General features: G+C 34.3%; 2 protein-coding genes across 6 annotated transcripts in view; both read left to right on the top strand.

The window, feature by feature from the left end:
- The window catches only part of RAD54B (RAD54 homolog B), a 77,695-nt gene that overhangs the window by 22,210 nt on the left and 31,943 nt on the right, over positions 1–23,542 (top strand). For all 5 annotated transcript variants that reach the window (XM_045860717.1, XM_045860714.1, XM_045860715.1 and 2 more), the window contains exon 4: positions 20,560–20,754. In XM_045860717.1, coding sequence (XP_045716673.1) covers positions 20,560–20,754 — 195 coding nt within the window. The remainder of the gene's footprint in view (positions 1–20,559; positions 20,755–23,542) is intronic.
- LOC123832882 (fibrinogen silencer binding protein) lies at positions 260–7,693 on the top strand. Its single transcript, XM_045860718.1, has 2 exons — positions 260–681; positions 6,141–7,693. The coding sequence occupies exons 1-2, from the start codon at positions 266–268 to the stop codon at positions 6,661–6,663; spliced, it is 939 nt and encodes a 312-aa protein (XP_045716674.1). The 5' UTR covers positions 260–265; the 3' UTR covers positions 6,664–7,693.

The raw sequence follows: 23,542 nt of genomic DNA, 5'->3' as shown, positions 1-23,542 counted from the left end.
ATCTCTAGACCTTTGTGTATTAAATTCTATCTTGAGCTGTTCTCTTTATACACAAGTGTGTTTTGCTTGTGCCTTCCTGTCTTTTTCAGTGAGAAGCTTTATGTAGGTCAGGCTTGGCTTAAGCAGATTTCCTGAACCTGCGTCAGCTTAAGCTGGAGGAATTTTAATAAACCCTCCCCTGTAGGCGTGGGCCTAAATGAGGCTAGCCTAGTTAAGCCTGATCTTTTTCCGTTTGTGAAAAGAGCTGAGCAGAGCTGAAGGCTGCATGGTGGTTTCAGAAACTGCCTACTTAAATTTGAAAAGAACAATGGTAGGAAAGGCTAGATCTTCCAATTTTACCTTATCTGAAAAGCTTGATTTGCTAAAGCTTGTGAAGCCATATGTGAAAATTCTTGAAGAACACACTAATAAACATTCAGTAATAGTGGAAAAGAATAGATGTTGGGATATCATAGCAGTTAACTATAATGCAATTGGAGTAGACCGCCCTCCACGAACAGCGCAGGGCCTACGCACCCTTTACAAAAGACTCAAAGAATATGCCAAACAGGAGCTATTGCAGCAAAAAGATACCCAATCAGATTTTAAAAGCAATATTTCTGAGCCAACCAAGAAAGTTATGGAGATGATTCCCCAGATTTCCAGTTTTTGCCTGGTAAGAGACAGGAACCACATACAAAGGTAAGCTTTATTTTATTTTGTTGTGGAAAATTATGGCGCCTCCTATCTATTGGGCTCTGGCTTAGTTGTGATAGTGATATGCATAGTAAGCATCCCCACACGGGAGCACTGAATAGTGTCTTTGTTTTGTATTCTAAAAAAAGAAAAGTGAGGCTATAAGGAATTTTTCTGCTGCATTTCATTTAAGCCACTTTTTATTGTCTTCCCTTCCCCCTTCTCTCCCTTTGTAGTTTCTGAAAAGTGAAGGTTAGGGAGGAATGAATGGGATGAAATTTGTAACATCACCTCATAAACTTTTTAAGCTTTAAAATTAAATTATTTAATTAGCTGAGAGATCTTTAAAATGTCATTGAAGATTATATTTCATCAGAATTTTCAGTTTTGTAAAAAGTTAGTTTCAGGAGAAATGAACCCATGCTTTTATTTGAAATTGTTAATCTCCTTTTGAATATTCTTTGAGCTAAAAAACTAAAATCAATAACTATGTAAACTTATCAATGGTATTGTATATATTAAAACAGTTTAAATTCTTTTTCTAACTTATATTTAAACACTAGGAAAAGTATTGATACCCAATTAGGGATTCAACTACATAATAAAATTCAATTTTTGTGTTTTTATTAATTAATGATATGGTGTCACTTTGATCTTGGGTCACACAGGAAAGGGCAGGATTTCTCAAACTGCTTTGCAAGGATATCAGACTATGAGTTTTACTATACCAGTAAGAGCAACTGGGTTCATTAAGGGTTAGAAACATTTCTTTTGTTTGTTTGTTTCAATTTATGCTACACGTAACTACTTCCCTGGGAATCATAAAAACTCTTATTTTACTACTGATTGAAATTTTAACCCCTGGCACAAGACAAAAATGGCAGCTGCATTCTTCTGAATCATTTAGGGTAATTTACAGGTTATGAACTTATTGTTAGTTGGGAGACCTTTCAAACAAAGCTTTACAGTTTGCTTTCCTATTAGTGGGAGAGTTATTTTATAAGCAAAATTATTGATTACCTGTGAAATCTTTTTGAAGTTGAGAGAGAAACAAGGGGAAAAAACTTTTTAGCAAATGTGTTTGTTATTTTGATAATTTACTAGGATAGTTTTTTCAGCCTAGCTTATTTCTAGTTGATAGCATAGTAAAAAAAAAATATCACTAGTGGGAATCTGGGACATGGATCTACAGTGTATTATATTAAGTCATGGGACCACTGCTTAAAATGTTCACTGTGATTACAAAGGATTAAATCTTAATATACTGGGTGTCCAAAAAACTCCACAGAAAGACTGTTTTATAGTGTCCTACTTATTAAATCCCCCACTGCCCCCCCCCCCCCCAAACCATAGAGAAAAGTGGCTTTTGCATTACAGGTATAAAACTATCTTTTGGGTATTAAGTATAGGCTTTTGTAATTTGCAAACTACATATAGAACCTATAGTTTTAGTTAGATAAATATTTTAAGCTGGTAAGAATGGATACTATATATGATCTTAGCTGAAAGGCTGAGAAGCCATAGATACATATTTTAATAATACAGTGACTATAGAAGAAAAATAATATGCAAGTACCTACTTATATTTTGACCATTTGTGTGTGTGTTATATACTCAGTCTTTTGAGACAACTAAATTTCTCTGATAAAAGGAATGAATTGATTTAACCTATTTTTATACCTACTGTGTAAATAATTTTTCAGGTTAAAAAATTATTGATTTTAGAGAGAGAGAGAGGAAGGGGATGACGGGGAGAGAGAGAGATTGATTTGTTGTTCCACTTATTTATGCATTCATTGATTCATTGCTGTATATGCCCTGACCAGGGATCAAACCTGTAACCTTGTGTTTAGGGATGATGATCTAACCAATTGAGCTACAACCCAGCCAGGGCCAATTTTTCAGATTTTAAAGTGAAGAGTATTCGAAATAAGTCATTTAATTGCTTGCTTATGTTGGTGTCTACAGTGCTATTTTTCTGTAGTAGCATTTTCATTTAATATATTTATATATGTAATGTGCTTATACTTAGCATCATCTTGAATCTTAATTATATAAAATAATATAATTATTTTATAACTTTAATTATACTTTTATATAAATATGTCTGTTAATCTCACTAAACTCTCCATTCTTAATAAGTAAAATCTTACTGCTTATATTATTTAATGTATTTGAAAATACACACCTGCCCTGGCTGGTATGGCTCAGTGGGTTGACTGCCGACCTGCAAACCAGAAGGTCTCCGGTTCAATTCCCAGTCAGGGCACATGCCTGGCTTGCTGGCCAGGTCTCTATTTGGGGGCATGAGAGAGGCAATTGGTCAATAGTTCTCTCTCATATTGCTGTTTCTGTCCCTCCTTCTGCCTCCCTCCTCTCTCTCTAAAAATAAATAAATAAATCTTATTAAAAAAGTACACACCTATTTTGTAAGACTGTCTCCATAACACATTGATTTATGCCTTTGTTTTTCTTTCTAATATCAAATTATGTTTTGTGTTTTTGTAATCTATTTGATCTTTAAAATCAATATTTATAAATTTTAGAAGTCCTTCTGTTTATTATTTTTGTGACATTCTCTAATGTACTTTTTATATAATGACCTTACTTATAAATGTTTCAACTAAAACAATATCTGGAGTGCAATATTCCAGATATAAGGCATATTTTAAATTTACATGAGAATATGTTTGTGTCTAATTGTGAGTTTTACTCTGTTATACATAATAATTTGGAATAGTAATTATGTAGATTTTAAAAATTAAATTTTCATCTGTAGTTTGAACATTTTCCCATTCTAAGTTTTAGAGATGCTAATAAAAGCAAATCTTACTAATTTGAATTACATTTCTAGTGCTTTGCTTTTGAAAAGCATAAGATGACAAAAAGTCAAAAATTAAAGTGAAAATTTATGTGATCTACAAATAGATTTTTTCATAACATACTATATATCTTATTTCATTTGTATCTGTTAGACAAATATCTGATATTTTTGGCAATTTAATGCCATTTGTAAGTGACATATGGGGATTTTAATTCTTTTCGTATGTTCCACTTCAGCTTACTTCAACATATTAATCATCCATGTACAATATATCTTAACCATGTTACTTTTTCATTGTAAATATTCTCTAAATGTTAATATAGTGTTTTCTCATTAATAATCTTTTTCTCCTTTGTAACTTTTATTTTTAAGTTAGGCAGAAGCAAAAATTAAAAAACCCCTCAAGAAACATTATACATTTTAAATTCTATATTTTATATATTTTAAATTATATTTTAAATTAACATCTTTATATGTGAAATAGTTTTTTATAAAACTAGAATCTTAAGGTATATTGCACTTATATCATTACAAATATTAATAAACTATGCTAAAACTAGATGTCTTTAGGAAGAAGTTTTGTTTTATGGAAATTACATGTAAATTTAATAAACTTTAAATATATCATATAAGCCATTTAAAAACATTGCATTACAAAAACCATTTCAGGTACATTTAATCATTCAACATATAATGAGCACCTACTAGGTTTCAAGTACAATTTTAAGGTATATGCTGGTGATATAGTGGTAGATATAAATCCTTGGCCTTTGAACTTGACCTGACAGTGGTTGAAAAACTGAGAGAACAGCTGAGTTGTTTGGTTTAAGATAGGTAAGACTAAACACTGCTGCATGTGCAAATGGGTAGAAAGGATAATCCTGATAGTTGGGCATACTGAAAGCCATATAAAATCTTGATTTTTAAAAATTAGTTTTTCCCATTACCATTTATCCCACTGATTTTTTTTTTTTTGGATAAATACAGAAATCACAGATGGACTTCCATTGTACTCCTAGAAGTTTTGAGCTTTCATGATTGTTAGATTGGTTTAGGAGAGCACAAGCAGTTCAAGGGTTAAGGTGTGGGGATAGCAAGGCCCAGAATGCATTGAGTGGCTTTCTAATGCCATTAAAAGATGTCAGGCTTGTAGAGCAATTTGTGTCTCTTTGAGACCATTAAAAATGGCTTTTTTTAAAAAAAATAATTTACCTCCTGATCCTGTGTAGTATTTGAAATTTCCTGTATTTTTAAGAGCCTAATTTTTAACTTAAGAATGGAAGAAAGCTATATGTGTATGTTATTAAAGTCCTAAACTTTGTTACTCACCTTAAAAAAATTTTTTTGGCAGTTCTATTCTGTGTATTTATCCAAAGAAAACAAAAACATTTTCCAATAGATATATGCATGCCTAGGTTATTGCAGCATTATCTCCAATAGCCAAGATACAGAAGCAACCTAGGTTTTTAGCAAAAAACAAACAAACAAACAAACAAAAAAACAAACAACAGATGAAGATTATATGGTATACATACATACTGGATAAAAAAGAAAGTAATTCTGCCATTTGTGACAATAAAGATAGGTATGGCGGGTATTATGTTAAGTGAAGTAAGTCAGAGAGAGAAGGACAAATGCCATGTGAATTCACTTATATGTGGAATTAAAAAAACAACTCAAACAGCCCTGGTTGGTGTGGCTCAGTAGATTGAGTGCTGGCTTGTGATCTAAAAGGTCACTCACTGGTTTGATTCCCAGTCAAGGCACATGCCTGGGTTGTGGACCTGGGAGTGTGTGAGAGGCAACTTATTGGTGTATCTCTCACATATCTATGTGTCTCTCCCTCTCCCTTTCTTCCCCTCTCTCTAAAAATAAATTAAAAAAATAAAATCTTAGAAAACACTCAAACACAAAACCCACAGAAACTCTTAGAAACAAAGAGAAGTGGAGGTGTTAGGAACAAGTTAGGCTGCACTTCCGTTCGACAACCTCAGTACTCGAGTTCTGGCTAAGAAACAATTCAGAGCCAAGACAAACTATAAGGGAAAGTTTATTTAGAAAGTCAGAGGTTGAAGAAATAAGCCGTAGAAGAAATGGGCTGAGGAAACAAATTACAGAGGTAAAAGAAGGGCCATGGAGCTTAGGAGAAAGAGTGAGGCAAACGGGACACACCTAGAGAATCACCTGAGAAGGGGATGGGGAAAGGTGCTGGTGTGTGAGGGAAGGAGGGAGGGAATGGGGAAGACCACTTAGCCACTTACTTTTGTTATTCTAAGGGTTAAGATTAAAAAAATATATATATTTATTTATTTTTAGAGAGAGGGGAAGGGAGGGAGAAAGAGAAGGAGAGAAGCATCAGTGTGTGGTTGCCTCTCATGTGTCCCCATATGGGGACTTGGCCTGCAACCCAGGTATGTGCCCTGACCAGGAATCGAACCTGTGACCCTTTGGTTCCCAGGCCAACACTCAGTCCACTGAGTCACACCAGCTAGGGCATGGTTAAGATTTTTTTGTTTCATAATTTTTTTCATAGCTTTAAAGCTTGATGACTAATGTATATTGAACATGAAGCTATGGCATAAATATACTCTTGTTTTCATTTGATGATTTACATTTTATAATGCTTTTTTGTGTGCTGTAGTGCAAACTTGGATGAGGAAGCACAGGCTGGTACCAGTTCTCTACAAGTAATGTTGGATCACCATCCAGTTGCTATTACAGTGGAGGTGAAGCAAGAAGAAGACATTAAACCCCCTCCACTGGTTTTAAATTCTGAACAGAGTTATACTTTTGAGCAAAGAGAAGAACATGAATTAGCACATCTTATGGAAAGATCTGTGTCGCCATCACTTTCCTCTGTTGATGTGAGAATGACATTGTCTCCATCTTCTCTTCCAAGGAGAGATGACTTTTTTCATCATGAGAATGGAGGACACTTTAGGTCACAATTAGGGTCTGACCCTCAGATTCTGCAAATGCTGAAAGAGGAGCATCAGATAATTTTAGAAAATCAAAAAAATTTTGGATTGTATGTTCAGGAGAAGAGAGATGGATTGAAAAGAAGGCAGCAGCTAGAAGAAGAGTTGCTACAAGCAAAAATCGAAGTGGAGAAGCTGAAAGCAATTCGCTTACGGCATGATCTGCCTGAATATGATAGTTTCTAAGTTTTTTTTCAGTCTCCCAATTTGATAATTTTAATTTTGGCCAAATTACTTTCATTTGGGAATATCTTAAAGCAGAATACATACTTAAGAAATATTTAGTCTCATTTAAAAAAGCTCGACATTTTCTAATTATTCAATTTTCTTTTAAGATATATTAAAACTTACTGATTAGATGGCATGGTTGTGTTTTTTTGTCTTTCCTCAGTTTTTTTTTGCTAGGAGTTTAATTGTTTGCCTTACAAATGATGTTATATTTTAATCATTAAAATATAACATGTAAATATATACACAAACAAATATTCTTTCAAAGCTCTGAGTCTTCAACATTTTAAATTAGAGCTTTGAAAGCTGTAGTAGTTTAAGGTTCATAAGTCACTGTAATTTAGAAGCAATACTAGTCTATTAACAGAAACTTGTCTTTATGACATTGATTTTAATGCTTTCATTTTTGAAAGGATTAAGTCCTATGATTTTAGTGACTAAAGGTGTTTGGAGATTACCTTTTCCCCTACGTCTTCAATTTAGAAGCTAATAAAACTGAAGTCCAGGGAGAATTCAACTTACTTGATGTGAAAAGCTATTTATGGCAGAGCAAGGACCAGCACTGAATCTTTGTAATTTTTCTCTTTGCTGTTTCCATAGAAGTAAAGGTCCATTAAAATATCCTCCATGTAAAAAGTGGAAGTGTTTGTTTCATTAAAATTGTTTTTAAAATTGGGAGGTTATGAAATCAGGGGAATTGTATTAGTTACCCAGTCCTCCATTTTTTTGTTTTTTTTTTTTTTTCTCCAGCAAAATAAGATACTCTCTTGGAGCTATTATATATCTTGGCTATAAGATTTAATGTCTTAGTTCATTTTTAATGTCTTATTCTGAAAAATATTTCACAGTAAAAAATTTAATGAACAAAATTTAAATTTTACGTAGATTAAAAGTAGCAAAAATATGTTGATGGTTTAAATGATGTTCTGTAATGTGTTTTATAAATACTGCTATTTGAGTATTTATGGAAATAAAACATTCATTCTTAAAGCACACATATTAAGTTTAAATCTTTAATATGTATATTACTTAAGGATTTTGTTTTTGCTGGGGCTTTGTTGAGGAAGGATTTTTTAAGCCAAGCTTTTGAATGGGGTAGGTACAATTTTAGCAGTAAAGTGGAGAAGAGGTGTTTAAGTCAAAGTGAGGAGGATGGAGAAAGGCTGAGAATGGGGAGAAGTGGATCATTTGTGTGCAAGCACGAGTCCGGCGCTAGGCCAGATGACTTGACCTTGAGTGTAGAGGGCCGATTAGGGCAGTGGTAACCTGAACTAGGACATCTCCCTTAACTAAATGGGGTAGCTACTGTTTAGCTCCAGGAGAATTTTTACATACAAGCATAAGCCAGAAATATGTATTTCATGTGACAGTTTTCCAGTTTTAAGATGTTTGCAAATAATTCAAAATGTTGAAACACTGCACAGACAAAACACGTGAGTAGACCTCATTCAGCCAATGGGCTTCCGGTTTGTGGCCTTTGGAGTAGGACAATGGTTCACCAAGAGTAGATCCTGACCAGTAGCATCGGCATCATTTGAGAACTTGTGGAAAATGTAAACTTATACCTTTTGAATCAGAAACCCTGGAGGTAGAGTCCAGCAATTATTTTAATAAACCCTGTATTTTGGAACCTAGCCCAGTGCCTAAATCATACTAGATTCTCAAAAAGTGTTGTTGAAAAGGAGTAAAGGTGAATTAAGGGATATCAATTTGGAAGTTGGTTGGTGCCAGATTATAGATTACATGAAAAACGATTTTTAAGAAATCAAACCTGAATGTATAGTGGGAAGCCATTGATGCCTTTTGATTAACAGAGAGATAAATTAGAGTTCCAAGTCAGTGTCTTTTAGGGTGGGCATTGTCGTGAGAGTAAGTCTGAAATTTAGGTTGTGGCTGTAGAAATAGAAATAATAAAAATAAAATGGACTATTAAGGTATTACTTTAGGTTGTTGAATGCTTAGTTTCATTGGCATTTTATATCTGCTATTAAGAGTTCAATATTTTATAAAAATGCCTTGAATATTTATTATGATATATCCTTTTGACAATTTTATCATCTTTAATCTTCTATGACTTTGAGTCTAATGAATTTTCTATAATTCTAATTTGAGGTAATGTTTTTACAGTAGAGTTCCAGTAAATGCATTCTTATAATAGTCAGCTTTAAGTTTTTGAGGTTATTGAAAACAAATTACTACATATAAAGTAATTCATATTGCAGTCTGAGCATGCTAATACTCAGAATTGATGATGAATGTTTAATTTGAATATTGACTTTGTGCAGCTAAATCAGAGTTTTCCAAAGTGTGTTCTGTGGAACATTAATTCTGTGAGATGTTGCTAGGAAAGAGTTCTGGTTCAAAATAGTGCAACATATGCCCTGGCTGTGTGACTTAGTGAATTGAGTGCCAGCCTGCAAACTGAAAGGTCGCTGGTTCGATTCCCAGTCAGGACACATGCCTGGGTTGTGGGCTCAGTCTCCCAGTGCGGACAAGTAAGAGGCAACCGTTTAGTGTATATCTCTCACACATTGATGCTTCTCTGCCTCTCTTTCTCCCTCCCTTCCCCTCACTCTAAAAATAAACAAAATCTAAAAAAAAAGTGCAGCATACATCTTTTTTGGTGATTAGGTTCTAAAATCAGTGTCGAAGGTAAAAATGTACATACAAAATTGCCCTTGAAAATTCTGCTGCCCATAAAATAGTTGTAAACATAGTCTGTGACAGTCGGATTTTTTTCTAGCATTGTGTTGTTTCTTTGGTTGTGTCAGAGGGCAAATTCATTAACATTTAGGGACTGAGTAGAATAAAACAGCCTTATTTTTATATATTTTTAAACCCCAGTATCTCACTCATTGCAGTGAATTTACAATAGCAGTTTTTCCAATCAGTCTTGTGTAATTTTAATTTGTAAAAATTTAAGTGCTTATGATTCTGTTCCATTTTATAACCACTCTTCCATCCATGCAACCATAATTGGCATAGTTTATGAAAATTCCAGTATAAAGAAAATTTGACTGTTAAACTTTTTTTTTTTGGAGGTTCTTATTGTCATTTTATGTAATAGCTTAGGAAGATTCTGAGCTAAACATTTTTTTCTTTGTCTTTTTGACATTCAGACTTTTTTGAGTTTTTTGACTACTTAGCAATTTAGCAGTTTTCACTGAGGGCAACTTTTACTAAGGGGAATGTGTAAGGGCGAATTCTGCTAGTACTAATGGAATACAACTAAAGCCACCAGACATCCTACATACTGTGGAGAACTGTTTGGGGCCGTGAGATTGACCTATGAAATGTGCTGGGAAGACATAAGGAAGAGTGATTTGATTTTTAAAATGTAGACTAATTTTGTGTAAGTATATTAAATTTGAAAATCTAAGTCAAATTACTATTTCACCCAATATATTAGTACTTTAAATAGTGGATAGGTTATTTTTAGCACCTCCCCATATGTTTTCTTACCCATATGAACTTAAATTGTACATTATTTTTACAACTTCTGTTTTCCTAAACTAGGTATGATTTATAATGGCATCCTGGAAAAGATAATGAAGCTCTTCCATTTCTTAAGATGCCAGCGGATTTCTTAAAATATTCAAATCAAGTACTTTTATGTATAATGAGACATCAACTTGGTATTATTTCATTTTTGAAGGATTCACTCTCCTGTTGCATCTTAGATAGAAATGTGTAAAATATGAATTATTTTTCATGTGTGGCCTTTTAATGTTGAATTTTAAAAAGACATGTTTGAATAATTTAGAGTGTGATAAAATGTGTTTAATATATACTGTTCATGATGGTGGTTAATGTTCTTTTAAATATAAGGTAATACATTGTACTGATTTGTGGGTACTTGCTTTTTGTGTCATAAGACAATTCAGTTCTGTTGAGGTAAAATTTTAATGATGAGATATAATTGAAATATATTTATACAGGTGATTGTGTTACAGTAGATACCAAGTGTACCATGTTTAAATATCATAATATATCTTTCAAATACTAAGATCTACCAATTCTCAAAATCAATTAAATATTTGATAGTAAATTTGATTGTAAATACTTCAAAATAATTAGATGAAATATGGTTGCAGTACTTCATACAAAAGATTAAATGCTTAAAATATGCAACCAGTTAATCATTAACAGTTATGCTAAATCTTTACATATGATTTTTGTTTTATTAAAACTAGTAATTATAATATGAATATTATCTTTACTTTTCATTGGTTTTTAAATAGTGGAAAGCAAAATAAATAAGAAAAAAATACTGCCTAATTCAGCCCAAATAATTTAAACTAAAATGTATAGGTCATTAGACCTATACTTTGTTAGTATAAGTCTAAATGTTTTCATGTTTTAAAATTACGTGTGAATTCACTTCTGTTACAGAGATTAAGAAAGTCTTCAAACATAAAGTGAGAAGTATTTTACAGTAAACATTCATATGTCTATCACTGAAATTCTGCAATTTTTTATTGTATTTGCTTTATCATGTATTTATCCATTCATCCATCCATCAACTCATTTTTAAAATAATACAAACAAGTTGCAGAATTAGTTAGAATACTTCTAAACACTTCAGCATGAATGTTATAAATTGGAGTTCAATATGTATTTGTGTATGTGTTTTTTGAAAGGTAAGATTTGTAAACAGTGAAATGCAGAAAACTTCAATGATGGTTTTTGACAGTTGACTACACCTTTTTAGTTTAAATCCCTCTTAAATTCAGAACATTATCCTCACTATGGGTAGTCTTCTCATCTCCCTTTTTAATCAGTCCTCTGGCACTTTAGGCAACCACTGTTCTGATTTTTAGAAAATCATAAGTAAGCTCTGCCTGTTCTAGAACTTCATACAGTATATACCCCTTGTTTCTGTTCTTTCACCCATCTTAACATTTTAATATTCACTCCTGTTCATCCATCTTGTCAGTAGTTCATTGCTTTTTGTTGCTGAGTAGTGTCCGTTGTATAAATATACCACAGTTGGTTTATCTTTTGATGTATTTCTGGGCTATTTCCAGACTTTGGCTATTGTGTATGAAGGTTCTATGAATATTCTTGTATAAATTAGCTATGGACATAATGTTGGATTAGGAAAGTGATATGGTTAATTTTTTAAACAACTGCTAGATTTTTTCCCAAGTGATTATACCATTTAAGCTTCCATTTACAGTGTATGGTTTCTTCTTTAAAATAAAATTTTGCATGTTCAGTGATTGGAATGTCAGAATTGGAATTGATGAGTAACTTTTCTGATCTTTAAATGAATTGAAAATGCTAGGCAGACAGTTTAGATATTTGGAAATGTTGTAGTTTTATGTACTTTTTTCTACTTTAGCATTCATTGCATATACACTTTGACAAGAGGTATTGAGGAATGTGATGAAATGTATAGTCTTTGTCATTCTCATAAAGTATCATTCTGAAAATGACCTTTGATGCAAAGAAATATCTTCTAGGTTTATTTTATATAGAAGGATATTTGTATTTAGTTGACATTCAGTCTCTTATTAGGTAAACAATGAATGATTACCAGTTTAAAAGAATTTATGAATTAATGTTTGTATATTTTTAGTGTAATAAAACCTGTGTTTCAAGTCTTAAATTTATATTGCAGTTATGTTAATGCATAGTAAACATTCTGGTATGTTTTGGTAATTTTAAAACTAAAAGATACTCTGAAAGAGTATTTACATTCTTTATTGAATTTAATTATATAGGACATTTAAAATTTCATACATTCAATTGAAAACAGTATGTTTATGTAGAATTTTTGAAAGGACAGAAAGAATATTAAAGACTTGGGTGTATAAAGTGCACAACTGAGCCATCCAACCTCAGCATGACTGTGCTTATGAATCATAAATGTATAATGTCCACCACCAATATTAAAACTACATTATCTTTTCCCTTCTGCTTTTTCAAAGTGTGGTTTGAAGCATCTTTACCTGTGAATCTTGTGATAGGACTTCAAGTCTCTTGTTTATGTAGACCATTTTTTGTTACTGACTTGGGAAGTATATTACAGGGTCAAGGGGGAAACAGATCAAAACCCAGTTTAGAAATAAAAATTACAGTTATGGTGAAACTGTTAGGGGTGGTTAGTCTGGAATGTAGCAAACTAGTCAATATTTTATGTAATACAGGTAGGGTAGATATAAGAGATTATGTTCATTATATGTTTAATTTCCAGTTTTCATTCTAATTTTTAGAATTACTCACTGTCCTTTCCCTATCCCAGGTCCTACATTTAAAATGGACTAAGTGGGAAAGGGGAAAGAGCAAAATGATGATGATGGTAGGTAACATTTAGGGAGTACTTACTGTACAGCAAGTACTAAGGAATTACATTTTTCTCTTGGATAACCTAATAAAAAATGAACAAATTTTAAAAATGCAGAAAGATATTGTCAGTCTTTTGTTCAATACATAGTAACTGCTATTTGTAGAAATGATGCAACAAGAAAACGAATTAAAATTGGCTAAAATTTCATGCCACAAAGGTCTTCAGAATTCAGAAACTAATCAAAGCATCCTGTCTTTTTAGTTTATGCTAAAAAACTGAAAATTTTATCTGGGAAAATCAAGGTGGGTAAAACAACCTAAATAACACATGACAACTACCAGTTTGTCTAAAAACTGGTAAATTTTCTTGACTAAAAACTAAAGGAGTGATAAATTCTTGGTAATATTCAGGCATTCAAAATTTGACTTAGCCAAAGTACATTTGGTAGAAATTATGGCTATAAAAGAAAACTTATTTTGACAAAACTGTAGTCATAAAATATGATACATAAAAAAGTGGCCAATGGGTTAAACCTTTTTGTAAAGTTTACTTGAAAAATAATCTTGAAGGTAATAATTCATTGTAATGAAAATAAAATTAGACAATAATGGAGATGAGTTGAAAGTTAATTTCTGAAGGTTATTTTCTCTACAAAAATTACTTTTAAGATTATTCTCTTTGAATTAAATATTTTTATAAACATGAAATCAAAATGTACCTAGATTCAAAATGGCAGCTTTGAAGAGTATCTGTTGTTCTGGGAATATGGTGATGAATACTGTCAAAACACCCTCTTCTCAGGACTTTATAGTTTAGGCACGTTAAATAACTTGTCACATAAATAATTGCTGAGATAATGCTGAGGTAACAAGGCAACTCGATCTAGTTTGGCGATCAGGGAAATTTAAACTGTCTAGAAGTGTAAATAGAAGTTAATTTGTAGAACATGTGGGAGGGAGAGAAGTGGAAGATCCTTGGACTGGAACTAGCATGTTTTCTTTAAGACCATGAAGACTACTGGATTTTAAGCAAGATAGGTGTATGACCATTTATATGAAAAAACATAAAATATGGTAAATCTGGAAAATAGTATTAGGGAATAGAAGTGGCAGGAGAACATCTCAGTGGACCTATTGGGAAGACCCTACAGTGGTACAGTGGTTCAGAGATGAGGATGCTTGGCTTGTGCTCAAGGCTACAGCAGCTTGAATTCATTCAGGGACTGATAAGAAGTTCATTGAGCTATGCATTCTGGACACAGTTGATTTAGGCTGTATATGAATCAGTTGTTTTCTTAGAAAAAATCTGATAGTTCTGACAATAACTTATTGTTGGGAGATAATCAAGACTCATTCTATAAATCCATGAATTTCAATGGTGAAGATATGGATTATCCCTGGCTGGTGTGGCTCAGCAGATTGAGCACTGGCTTTACAAACCAAAGGGTCGAGGTTCAATTCCCAGTCAGGGCACATGCCTGGGTTGCAGGCCAGGTCCCCAGTAGGGGGATGCGCTAGAGGCAACCACACATTCATGTTTCTCTCCTTCTCTTCCCCTCTCTCTAAAAATAAATTAAAAAAAGAGATATAGATTATCTAAATTCTAGTAGTCATGATGGAATTTTTTAGGGTTTTAGGAGATTGGTTTCTTGGCTTGAAGATGTACAAATTTTATTTGGGTGGACTTAGATTTTTTCTTCTGTTTGGTAGATATCTTCAGTAGAACGACTGGTTATAGTAGGTATATGTTTAACTTTTTAAGAGTATGCCAAGCTGCTTTCCAAAGTGTTCGTACTGTTTACACATTCCTTCCAGCAGAATGCATGATATTTTCTGTGGCTTTACATCTTTGCTAACACTTGGTATGGTCAGGTTTCTTTGCTATTAGTCAGCCTAGTGGGCATATGGTGTTATTGTGTGTGTGTATGTGTGTTTAAATAGTTTTACTGAGATTTATATACCATGTAATTTTATTGAATGAAGTATACAATTCATGGTTTTTAGTATTTTCACATGTATGTGCAACTATCACTACAGGCAATTTTAGAACATTGTCAGCACTTCAAAAAGAAACCCTGTATATAGCTTTCACATTGCCCCCTCCTTCCCTCTACTCCTACCCTCAGCCTCCAGTCCTAAGGCGACCACTAATCTTTCTGTCTCTATAGATTTCCCTGTTCTGGACATTTCATATGAATGGAATCATATCATATGTGGCCTTTTGTGACTGACTTCTTTTACTTACAATGTTTTCAAGGTTCATCTATGTTGTAGCATATGTTAGTACTTTATTCCTTTTTTATGGCCAAGTAATGTTCCATTGTATGGCTATACCACATTTAGTTTATCCATTTGTCAATTGAATGGACATTTGGGTTGTTTCTGCCTTTGGGCTATTACAGGTAATCCTGCTGTTAATATTCATGTACAAGTTTTTATGTGAGTATGTTTTTATTTTTCTTGGGCATATACCTAGGAGTGGAATTGCTGTGTTGTATGGTAACTATTTAATATGAAGAACTGCAAGAATGTTTTCCACAGTGGTTGCACCATTTGATATTCCCACCAGCAGTGTATGAAGTTTCCAATTTCTCCATATTTTCACCACACTTGTTATTATCTGACTTTTTAAATTCTAATCATCCTTGTGGATTGTTTGTATTGTACATTTGTATTCTGGCTAAGAAATCTTTGCTTACTTCAATGTTACAGGTACAGTAGACCCTCAGACAACACAGAATTAGGATTGCCAACTCCTCCACACAGTTGAAAATCCTTTTGTGGATTTTCAACTATAACTTTTGACCCCTCCAAAACTTAACTACTGGTAACTTACTGTTGACTAGAAGCCTTACTGATAACATAGTCAATTAACACATATTTTGTATGTTATATGTGTTTTATGCTATTTTCTTATAGTAAAGTAAGGTAGAGAAATAAAATGTTATTAAGAAAGGCATAAGCAAGACAAAATACATTTATAGTATTTATTGAAAGTGGACCTGTGCAGTTTAAACCTGTGTTGTTCAGGGTCACCTGTGTTTTCTCCTATGGTTTCCTGTGCAGATTTGTAAAACGCCTTTACATTTAGGTCTGTGATCTATTTCAAGTTAATTTTTGTATACAGGTGAGTTAATTCTTGATGTTCACCTTTTTCCATATGGATATACAGTTAACTTATCAACATTTGTTGAGAAGGCTTTCTTTTCCCCACTGAATTTACTTCACCAGCTTTGCTGACTATCAGTTGACCATGTATACACGTGCCAGTCCATACTTTGGCCCACTCTCCTGCTGCACTGACCTGTATGTCTTTTTTCCCTTTTGCTTGTACCAAACTGTGTTCATTATTGTTGTGTGATAGCAAACCTAGAAATCAGATGGGATAAGTTTTCCAGCTTTGTTCTTTTTAAAGATTGTTTTGGCTGTCTAGATTCTTTACATTTCATATAAATTTTAGAATCTGCTTGTTAATTTCTACCAGAAAGCATCCCGGGATTTGATCGGTATTGTGTTCTTTAAGGAATCATTTTGGGGAGAATTTCTTTTTTAAAATTGAAAATTTCAATCCATGAAATATGGACTTTATATATTTAGATCTTTGCTAATTTCTTTCAGCACAGCTTTTAAATTTTCAGTGTAGAGGATTTAGATATCTTTTGTTAGACATTTTCTTACGCATTTCATTTGTGGTTTTTTGGAGCTACTGTGAACAAACTTTTAAAAATTTAATTTTTCAATTATTTACTAGTTTGTATGAATACAATTGATTTTTTACTTATGCACCCTGCTAAGTGTGTTTTATTAGTTTTAGTCATTAGTTCTTAGATTCCCTGGGCATTTTTGTTGGGAACTGCCCTGCCTGGTTTCAGGAGCTGTAACCCCTGCTCCCCCACCCCCCCTCCCCCACCCCCATGGCTAAGGCTGAGTGGCTGACCTTGGGACCATAAGCCATTGAGGAGACAAAAGTTTATCTCCCTGGCAGGAGCGCTGCCTCTGCTCCTTTTACTTCACCCTGCCTGGGCCCCAGTGCTTGATTGGTTAGCCAATGATGGGTAAGATTCCTCAAGGGAAGGATGGCTCTAAGACAGGCACAATCATGGGGGGCCCCCAGGGAAGGACTTGGGGGGCTATAGAAAAGGGGTGATGGACCCTCACCCCTTGGCTTTGACATAGCCTGAGTCCTCATTCTGTCTTGAGAAGTCTCCTAATCTCTTGGCTGCCTTACTTCCCCTGACTGACTTAAGACAAACAATGCCTTAAGCCTGAAACAATGCTGGAGGTGGGTGCCTCCCTGTGCTGGAAAGGGCAGATTCCCTAGGGTGATCAGGCCTAAGAAAAAATACATAAGATCCTATGAAACCTACTTTGCTAATATCCTCAATTTAAATAATAAGGGACTAAGCAGGAGGTGAGTTTGTTCCCCAAAGTTTGATGGCCTTTTAACTATCTGACCCTGACTCAGAATAAGCCCTCAGAGTTCTTTGAATGTTATCTATTGTTTAATCATTTCTGCCTGACAGTGACTGATGAGCTTTATCCCTGTGCAAATTGAACCCAATGAAAGCTTGTCAAGACAAGGGTCAGGGTGCTCTCCTCTTGAGAGAGGAGCCGCTCCAAATAAAAGCTTGTCAAGACAAGGGTCAGGGTGCTCTCCTCTTGAGAGAGAAGCCGCGCCGTCCCTTTCCCTCCACAGGACTCAGTAGTCCATGTGAAGTTGTCTGGTGTCTCATCCACAACGCCGTGGACCCCAGGTGCTGGGATCCACGTCACATTTCTATGTAAATAATCTTATCTGCACATAAGTACAGTCTAATTTCTTCCTTTCTGATGTTTATGCTTTTTGTGTTTATGGTTTTTGTTTTTATTGCCTTATTGCAGTGGGTAGGGCTTCCAGGACATTGTTGATTAGAAGTGGTAAAAGGGGGCATCCTTGTCTTATTCCTGATCTCAGTGTTTTTTCTTTTCCTATTTAAGTAAATGGTGCATTTTAAAAAGGTAATTATTTAGCTTTTGTTTTGTAAATTCTATTATTTTGAGTTTTCTGGAATCAAGTGTGTATTTGGTAAAAGATACAGGGCATCGGGCAATGAGATTTTGCGATAATTAGAATGCCTGTTATCTCGCCACTGAAAATCCAGCGTGCAAGTTAAGTGAGAAACAGGAGCAAGGACTCAGTATGGGGATGGTCTGTATCTCTCTTGGGGAAGCTGGTGTTTTAACTGTAACTGCAAGGGGAAAACAGAGGAAATAAGACAGACCAGGGGGAGGTTTTGTGTAGTGCAAAGTGAGCTTGAATCAATAGATACGTTATAGTGTTCCTGCTTCACGACACTACAGGTTTAGCATATCATGCCCATGTCTTTCAACCTATTATGCTTATTTTTTGTTTTATCTTTAAAAGTTGAGGTGTATAACTTACATGCAGTAAAATGTAGTAGTCAGAAAATTATCCGTGGTTTTTTTTTTGTCAATTGTATACATTCAGAACAAGTTCTTCTCTCCTGTCCTTTTCCATTCAATCCCCCAGCTCCAGAGGCAGCAAGCACTTTTTGGTTTCTGTCATCAAACATCAGTTTCCCTGTTGTGCAGTTGCTGGAGAATTTTCTGTTTTACACTGATGGAGTATGTGAGACACACACACACACACACACACGGGAACACCCCCAAAGCCAGAATTATTTATAGTGTATTCATTCTTACATTTTTAAACTTTAGTCACCATTTTTTGCATACATAATTATAGTAGAAAAAGTCTGACTTTACTCACCGCCCCAAAATAAACAACTGCTACTGACACAGTATTTCCGTTGTCTTAAAAATATTCTGTACTCCACCTATTCATGCCTTCTTCACCCCTAGCAATCATGGACCTTTTTTACTGTCTCCAAAGTTATGCCTTTTCCAGATGTCATATATTGTTAGAATCACCTGGTATAATATTACCTCTTCAATCATACAAGGGGGGACCCTCCCAAAAAATGGAATTTACTTATAAAACATTGTGTATTTATTCTTACATGTCTAAAGTTCAGTCACCTTCAAAGTACTTTCTAGTTGATGAAATACACCTACCAAGACATTTTTCCCACTGCTCAAAACAATTTTTGAACTTGTTGATATTGATGCCTTTTAGTGCTTCTGCCATTGTTTGTTTGTTTGTTTGTTTGACCTCTTCCACATTGGCAAAACATTTCCCTTTGAGGACTTTTTTCATCTGGTTCAACTGGGGAAATCAATAAAAGTCCCTCAGGGCAAGATATGGTGAATAGGGAGGGCGGGGCACAGGGGTCATGCCAGTTTTTTTGTCAAAAACAGCTGAACACTCAGCAGGGTGTGGGCAGGTGCGCCCGTAAATCACCCATCATGAAATGTGTAAGTGCATTGAAAGAATCTTCAAAAACAAAATTCACTGAAGCTGAATGCGACCTCTCACAACAATGTCAGTTGGTACACTGAAACAGATAGGTTCCTAGGAACACTCACCTTGGGGTGGGGAGGGGGGTAATCCTGTACTACAAGGGGCCCACCCTCCAGAAGATAATTTCATTCTTTTGGGTCCCCCTCATATACATATATTTGGCTTGGCAGTTTTTAAATTGAGGTATAATTGACATACTAATTTCAGTTGTACAATGTAATGTTTTATATGTATTGTGAAATTATCACCACAGTAGGTCTAGGTAACATAGAATGTGTTTTTTTATAAAGTGATTCGGGAAGTGTCTTTGAGAAAAGTACAGGCTTTTGTAAGAAGTAACTTTTTAAGTTCTTGATTAAATACTACTGAATTCTTAGAATCAGTGGCCCAGCCTGAGTCCTCTGTAACTCGGACACAAAAGAATTTTCACAAAGTTTAGTCTCATTGCTACTTTGCTGTTTTACATTTGCATGTTTTTGAAGAAACTGCAGATATTTTTCAGACAACTCTGTGATCTTATTTTAGTTGTCTTGACTTGTGTCACTGTTAATGAAATCAGTTGTTCAAATGTGTGATTTCAGATATTTTCCCAGCGATTTTGAAATATTATTTTTAATCCCTAGAGTTTTAAAATGTTTGTAATGATTATTATGTTATTCTACCTCAACTGAGTTTATATGATTTTGAGATAAAAAATTTATATTCAGCTCCAGCTGGTGTAGCTCAGTGGATTGAGTGTAGGCCTGTGAACCAAAAGGTTACAGGTTTGATTACCAGTCAGGGCACAGGCCTGGGCTACAGGCCAGTTCCCCAGGTAGGGGTCCTGCAGAGGCAATCACACACTGATGTTTCTCTACCTCTCTTTCTCCCTCCTTTCCTGTCTTTCTCTAAATAAATAAATAAAATCTTTAAAAAAGAAAAAAACTGCTTAAAAAAATTATATTCATTGCACTCATGGTAATGCCAGCACCAGACATTTGCATTTCTCAGTTTATAAAATGCTAACATGATAGGGTCAAATCATATTACATAATTTGACTACAATCTGATTTTCTTGTGTATTTTTTTGTTTGAATGACCTTACTTTTAAGTATTAAAGTGATCTATAGTAATGTGGTTTTTATTTTATTTTTCTATTCTAGTTTATTCAGCCCCTAAAGAAATAACAGTGCCTAAGGGACAAGAAGTGGAACCTGATAGTCTGGTTAAATATTTCACTGTTGTTTGGTGTAAGGCTTCAAAGAAAAAACACAAAAAGTGGGAAGGTGATGCTGTTCTTATTGTCAAAGGAAATTCATTTACATTAAAGGACTTGGAAGGCAAAGACATTGGAAGAGGTATTGTGATATTATTTAATGTTTGTGATTTGGCCTAAAATTAGGCTATATCTCTGGTTACATAATTGAAATCTAATTGGGTTTTATAAAGGGATAGATTAAGATGTTTTTAATTGACTTTTATGTCTAAATTAGCTCATAAGCATAAAATTATCTCATAATATTTAGTCTTATGTATACTAACTCAGTGAGGAAATTCCTATCTCATTGTTTCATTTTTCTCTAAACACTGATTTTCTCAAAAAATCAAATGGTCAGCCCTGGTTGGTGTGGCTCAGTGGGTTAGATGTACAAACTGAAAGGCCCCCTATTGGGCACCCGTCAGGGCACGTGCCTGGCTTGCAGGCCAGGTCTCTGGTTGGGGACTGATGTTTCCTCTTCCTCTTTTTCTCCCTCCCTTCTCCTCTCTAAAATAAGCAAACAAATAAACAAATAAATAGAATCTTTAAAAAAAATCAAATGGTCAACCAGGTATATACGGTTTGGCATTTTTCTGAGATTAAGCAATTTGTCTTAGTCCACTCTCCCACCGCCCCCTGCTTTTTCTTTGCAGAATGCTAAGTGATTAAAAGTTTAAAAGGTGTTGATATCAGGAGAGTAATGAAATCTAATTTCAATAATGTCAAATAAATTTTTGAGAAAAGCAAGGAGGTAATGGTGAGACATGACCTAGATTGTACCTTTAAATTGGAGGTTGCCATTATTTCTGCTGTAAAATGTTGCCAGCAGGATTTGTGCTAATACAGATTAGCCCACAGATTCAGAATGCCTCACACCCACCGTGGTTTTTTGCATTGGTTCTTAATGTTCAATTTTGAGTGTGACCCATAATTATAAAATCTGTTCTACATGTTTATTCATTCATTTAAAAATTTCATAGTTTATCGTTTTTAGTGACTGTTATGTATCAAGTACTGTGCTAAACTAAGAGTAAACATTTGAAGATGATTATCGTTTATAGTTTAGTGGGGATAGGCCAATGTAAATGATAATTAGGAAGCAATATGATAATTGTTTCAATGAGAATTTTACTAAGTGCAGTAGAATTATATATGTAACAACCATTTATGTTTGCCTAGGAGACTAGGGGAAAACTTTGTAGGTGTAATTATGTAAGGTGGTATTTGAAGGATGAATGGTTTTGTGTTGGGCATGAGCAAAGGACACATATAAGAGAAAATAGCATATGTAAAGGCATACAGGCAGGAGAGGATTAAAAGTAGGTCAAAGTTTTATGAATGTAGTATATGAAGGCCATTGACAGTGACAAGAGTTGAAGGAAAACGATGGTATCTGCAACAGATGTTTTTAAATTTTAAAAATTTTGAACAACTATCTCCAGTGTTGCTCAGCGTTTAGAGGAATTAAAAAAATTGTAGCACACATTCATTGCATGGTGTTGGTTAAGAGAGATAGGGGCTGGAATTTTGGAGAACTTGTTCATGCTTTTTAGTCAGATTCGAAAACCAACTAGAGAGGTAAAAATTATCAAAATTACCCAAGAATATCTCTTACCTATAAATTATACATGATTTTGTGTATGTATGGTTCATAATATAATGATGTTTTAGTTGTAAGTAGCAAAAAGTGCAAATTAGGTTTAAAACAGTGTTTTTTTGCCCTATCTATACAAGTTAGAGTCACGTAAGGTGCTTTTAAAAAATACCAGTGCTTAGGCTGTGACCTCTGAGGCTGTGATTTATTTGGCCTGAAGGATGGGGAGAGGGACTGGGCATATGTATATTCAGGTTTCTAGGTGATTCTAATATCCAGCAGTGGTTGAGAACCACCAATTTAGATATAAAAGGTGATTTGATTGGCTTTCAAAATGAAAATGTTCAAACATAAGATTTGGTTGCTTAATTTATAACACTAGTAAATATATCAACCTCGAGTTAATCATGTAAGTTTTGGCTTGTAATTAAGGCAGTTTTTCTTTTAAATAAAGTGGATGTACAGTATTTAAATACTGTTCTTATAGGGATAGACACTGGGAAACTCCAGCACTTAGGGCTGCAGTGCTGCAGTGGCTGATAGCTTGTGATGATATAGTCAGGCTTAACTGGCCATTTTTACACAGTACCCAGAGAAAACAGTGTGGGAAACAAAGTTCGGGAGTTTGAAGAAAACTGTCTAGAGATTTAAAGATGTTTGAGAAAGTTATCACTACAGATCAAAGGTGAAATGAGAGATCCTAGAGTTACAGAGATTTCTAGAGATGCCTCAAAATTAATTTTATTCTTGTCTCCTATTTCCATATTGAGATTAACAGTACAGTTGGCCCTCTGTATCTGTGGGTTTTGTATCTCTGGATTTAACCAATTTTGTTTAAAAAATATTTGAAAAAAAAATCCCAGAAAATTCCAAAAAGCAGAACTTGAATTTGCCATGTGTCAGGTCCTGCCCTGAATCCACGTGAATGAAGTGATGTGTAGGAATGCCTTGCTGTAGCCTGTGTGCTAGGTTATATGAAAATACTGCACCGTTTTATATAAGGGATTTGAGCATCTACAGATTTTGGTATCTTGGGCAGGGAGCAGGGGGAGAGGGTGCTGGAGCCAATCCCCCCCAGATACCAAGGGATGAATATAATTGGATTCTACAGTCTCCCCTTATCCTTGTTTTCACTTTCTGAGGTTCAGTTACCCCTGGTCAGCCATGGTTTGAAAATATTATCAATAAATGGAAAGCTCCAGAAATAAACAGTTTATAAGTTTTAAATTGTGCACTGCTCTGAGTAGTATGACAAACTCCTGTGCTGCCATGTTCTATCTTGTCCAGGACATGA

Source organism: Phyllostomus hastatus, unplaced genomic scaffold (assembly GCF_019186645.2).
Source record: "Phyllostomus hastatus isolate PE091 unplaced genomic scaffold, TTU_PhHast_1.1 phas_scaffold_21, whole genome shotgun sequence".
NCBI lineage: Eukaryota > Metazoa > Chordata > Mammalia > Chiroptera > Phyllostomidae > Phyllostomus > Phyllostomus hastatus.
The sequence above is the reverse complement of the archived record's forward strand: the minus strand, read 5'-3'. Positions and strand labels throughout refer to the sequence as shown.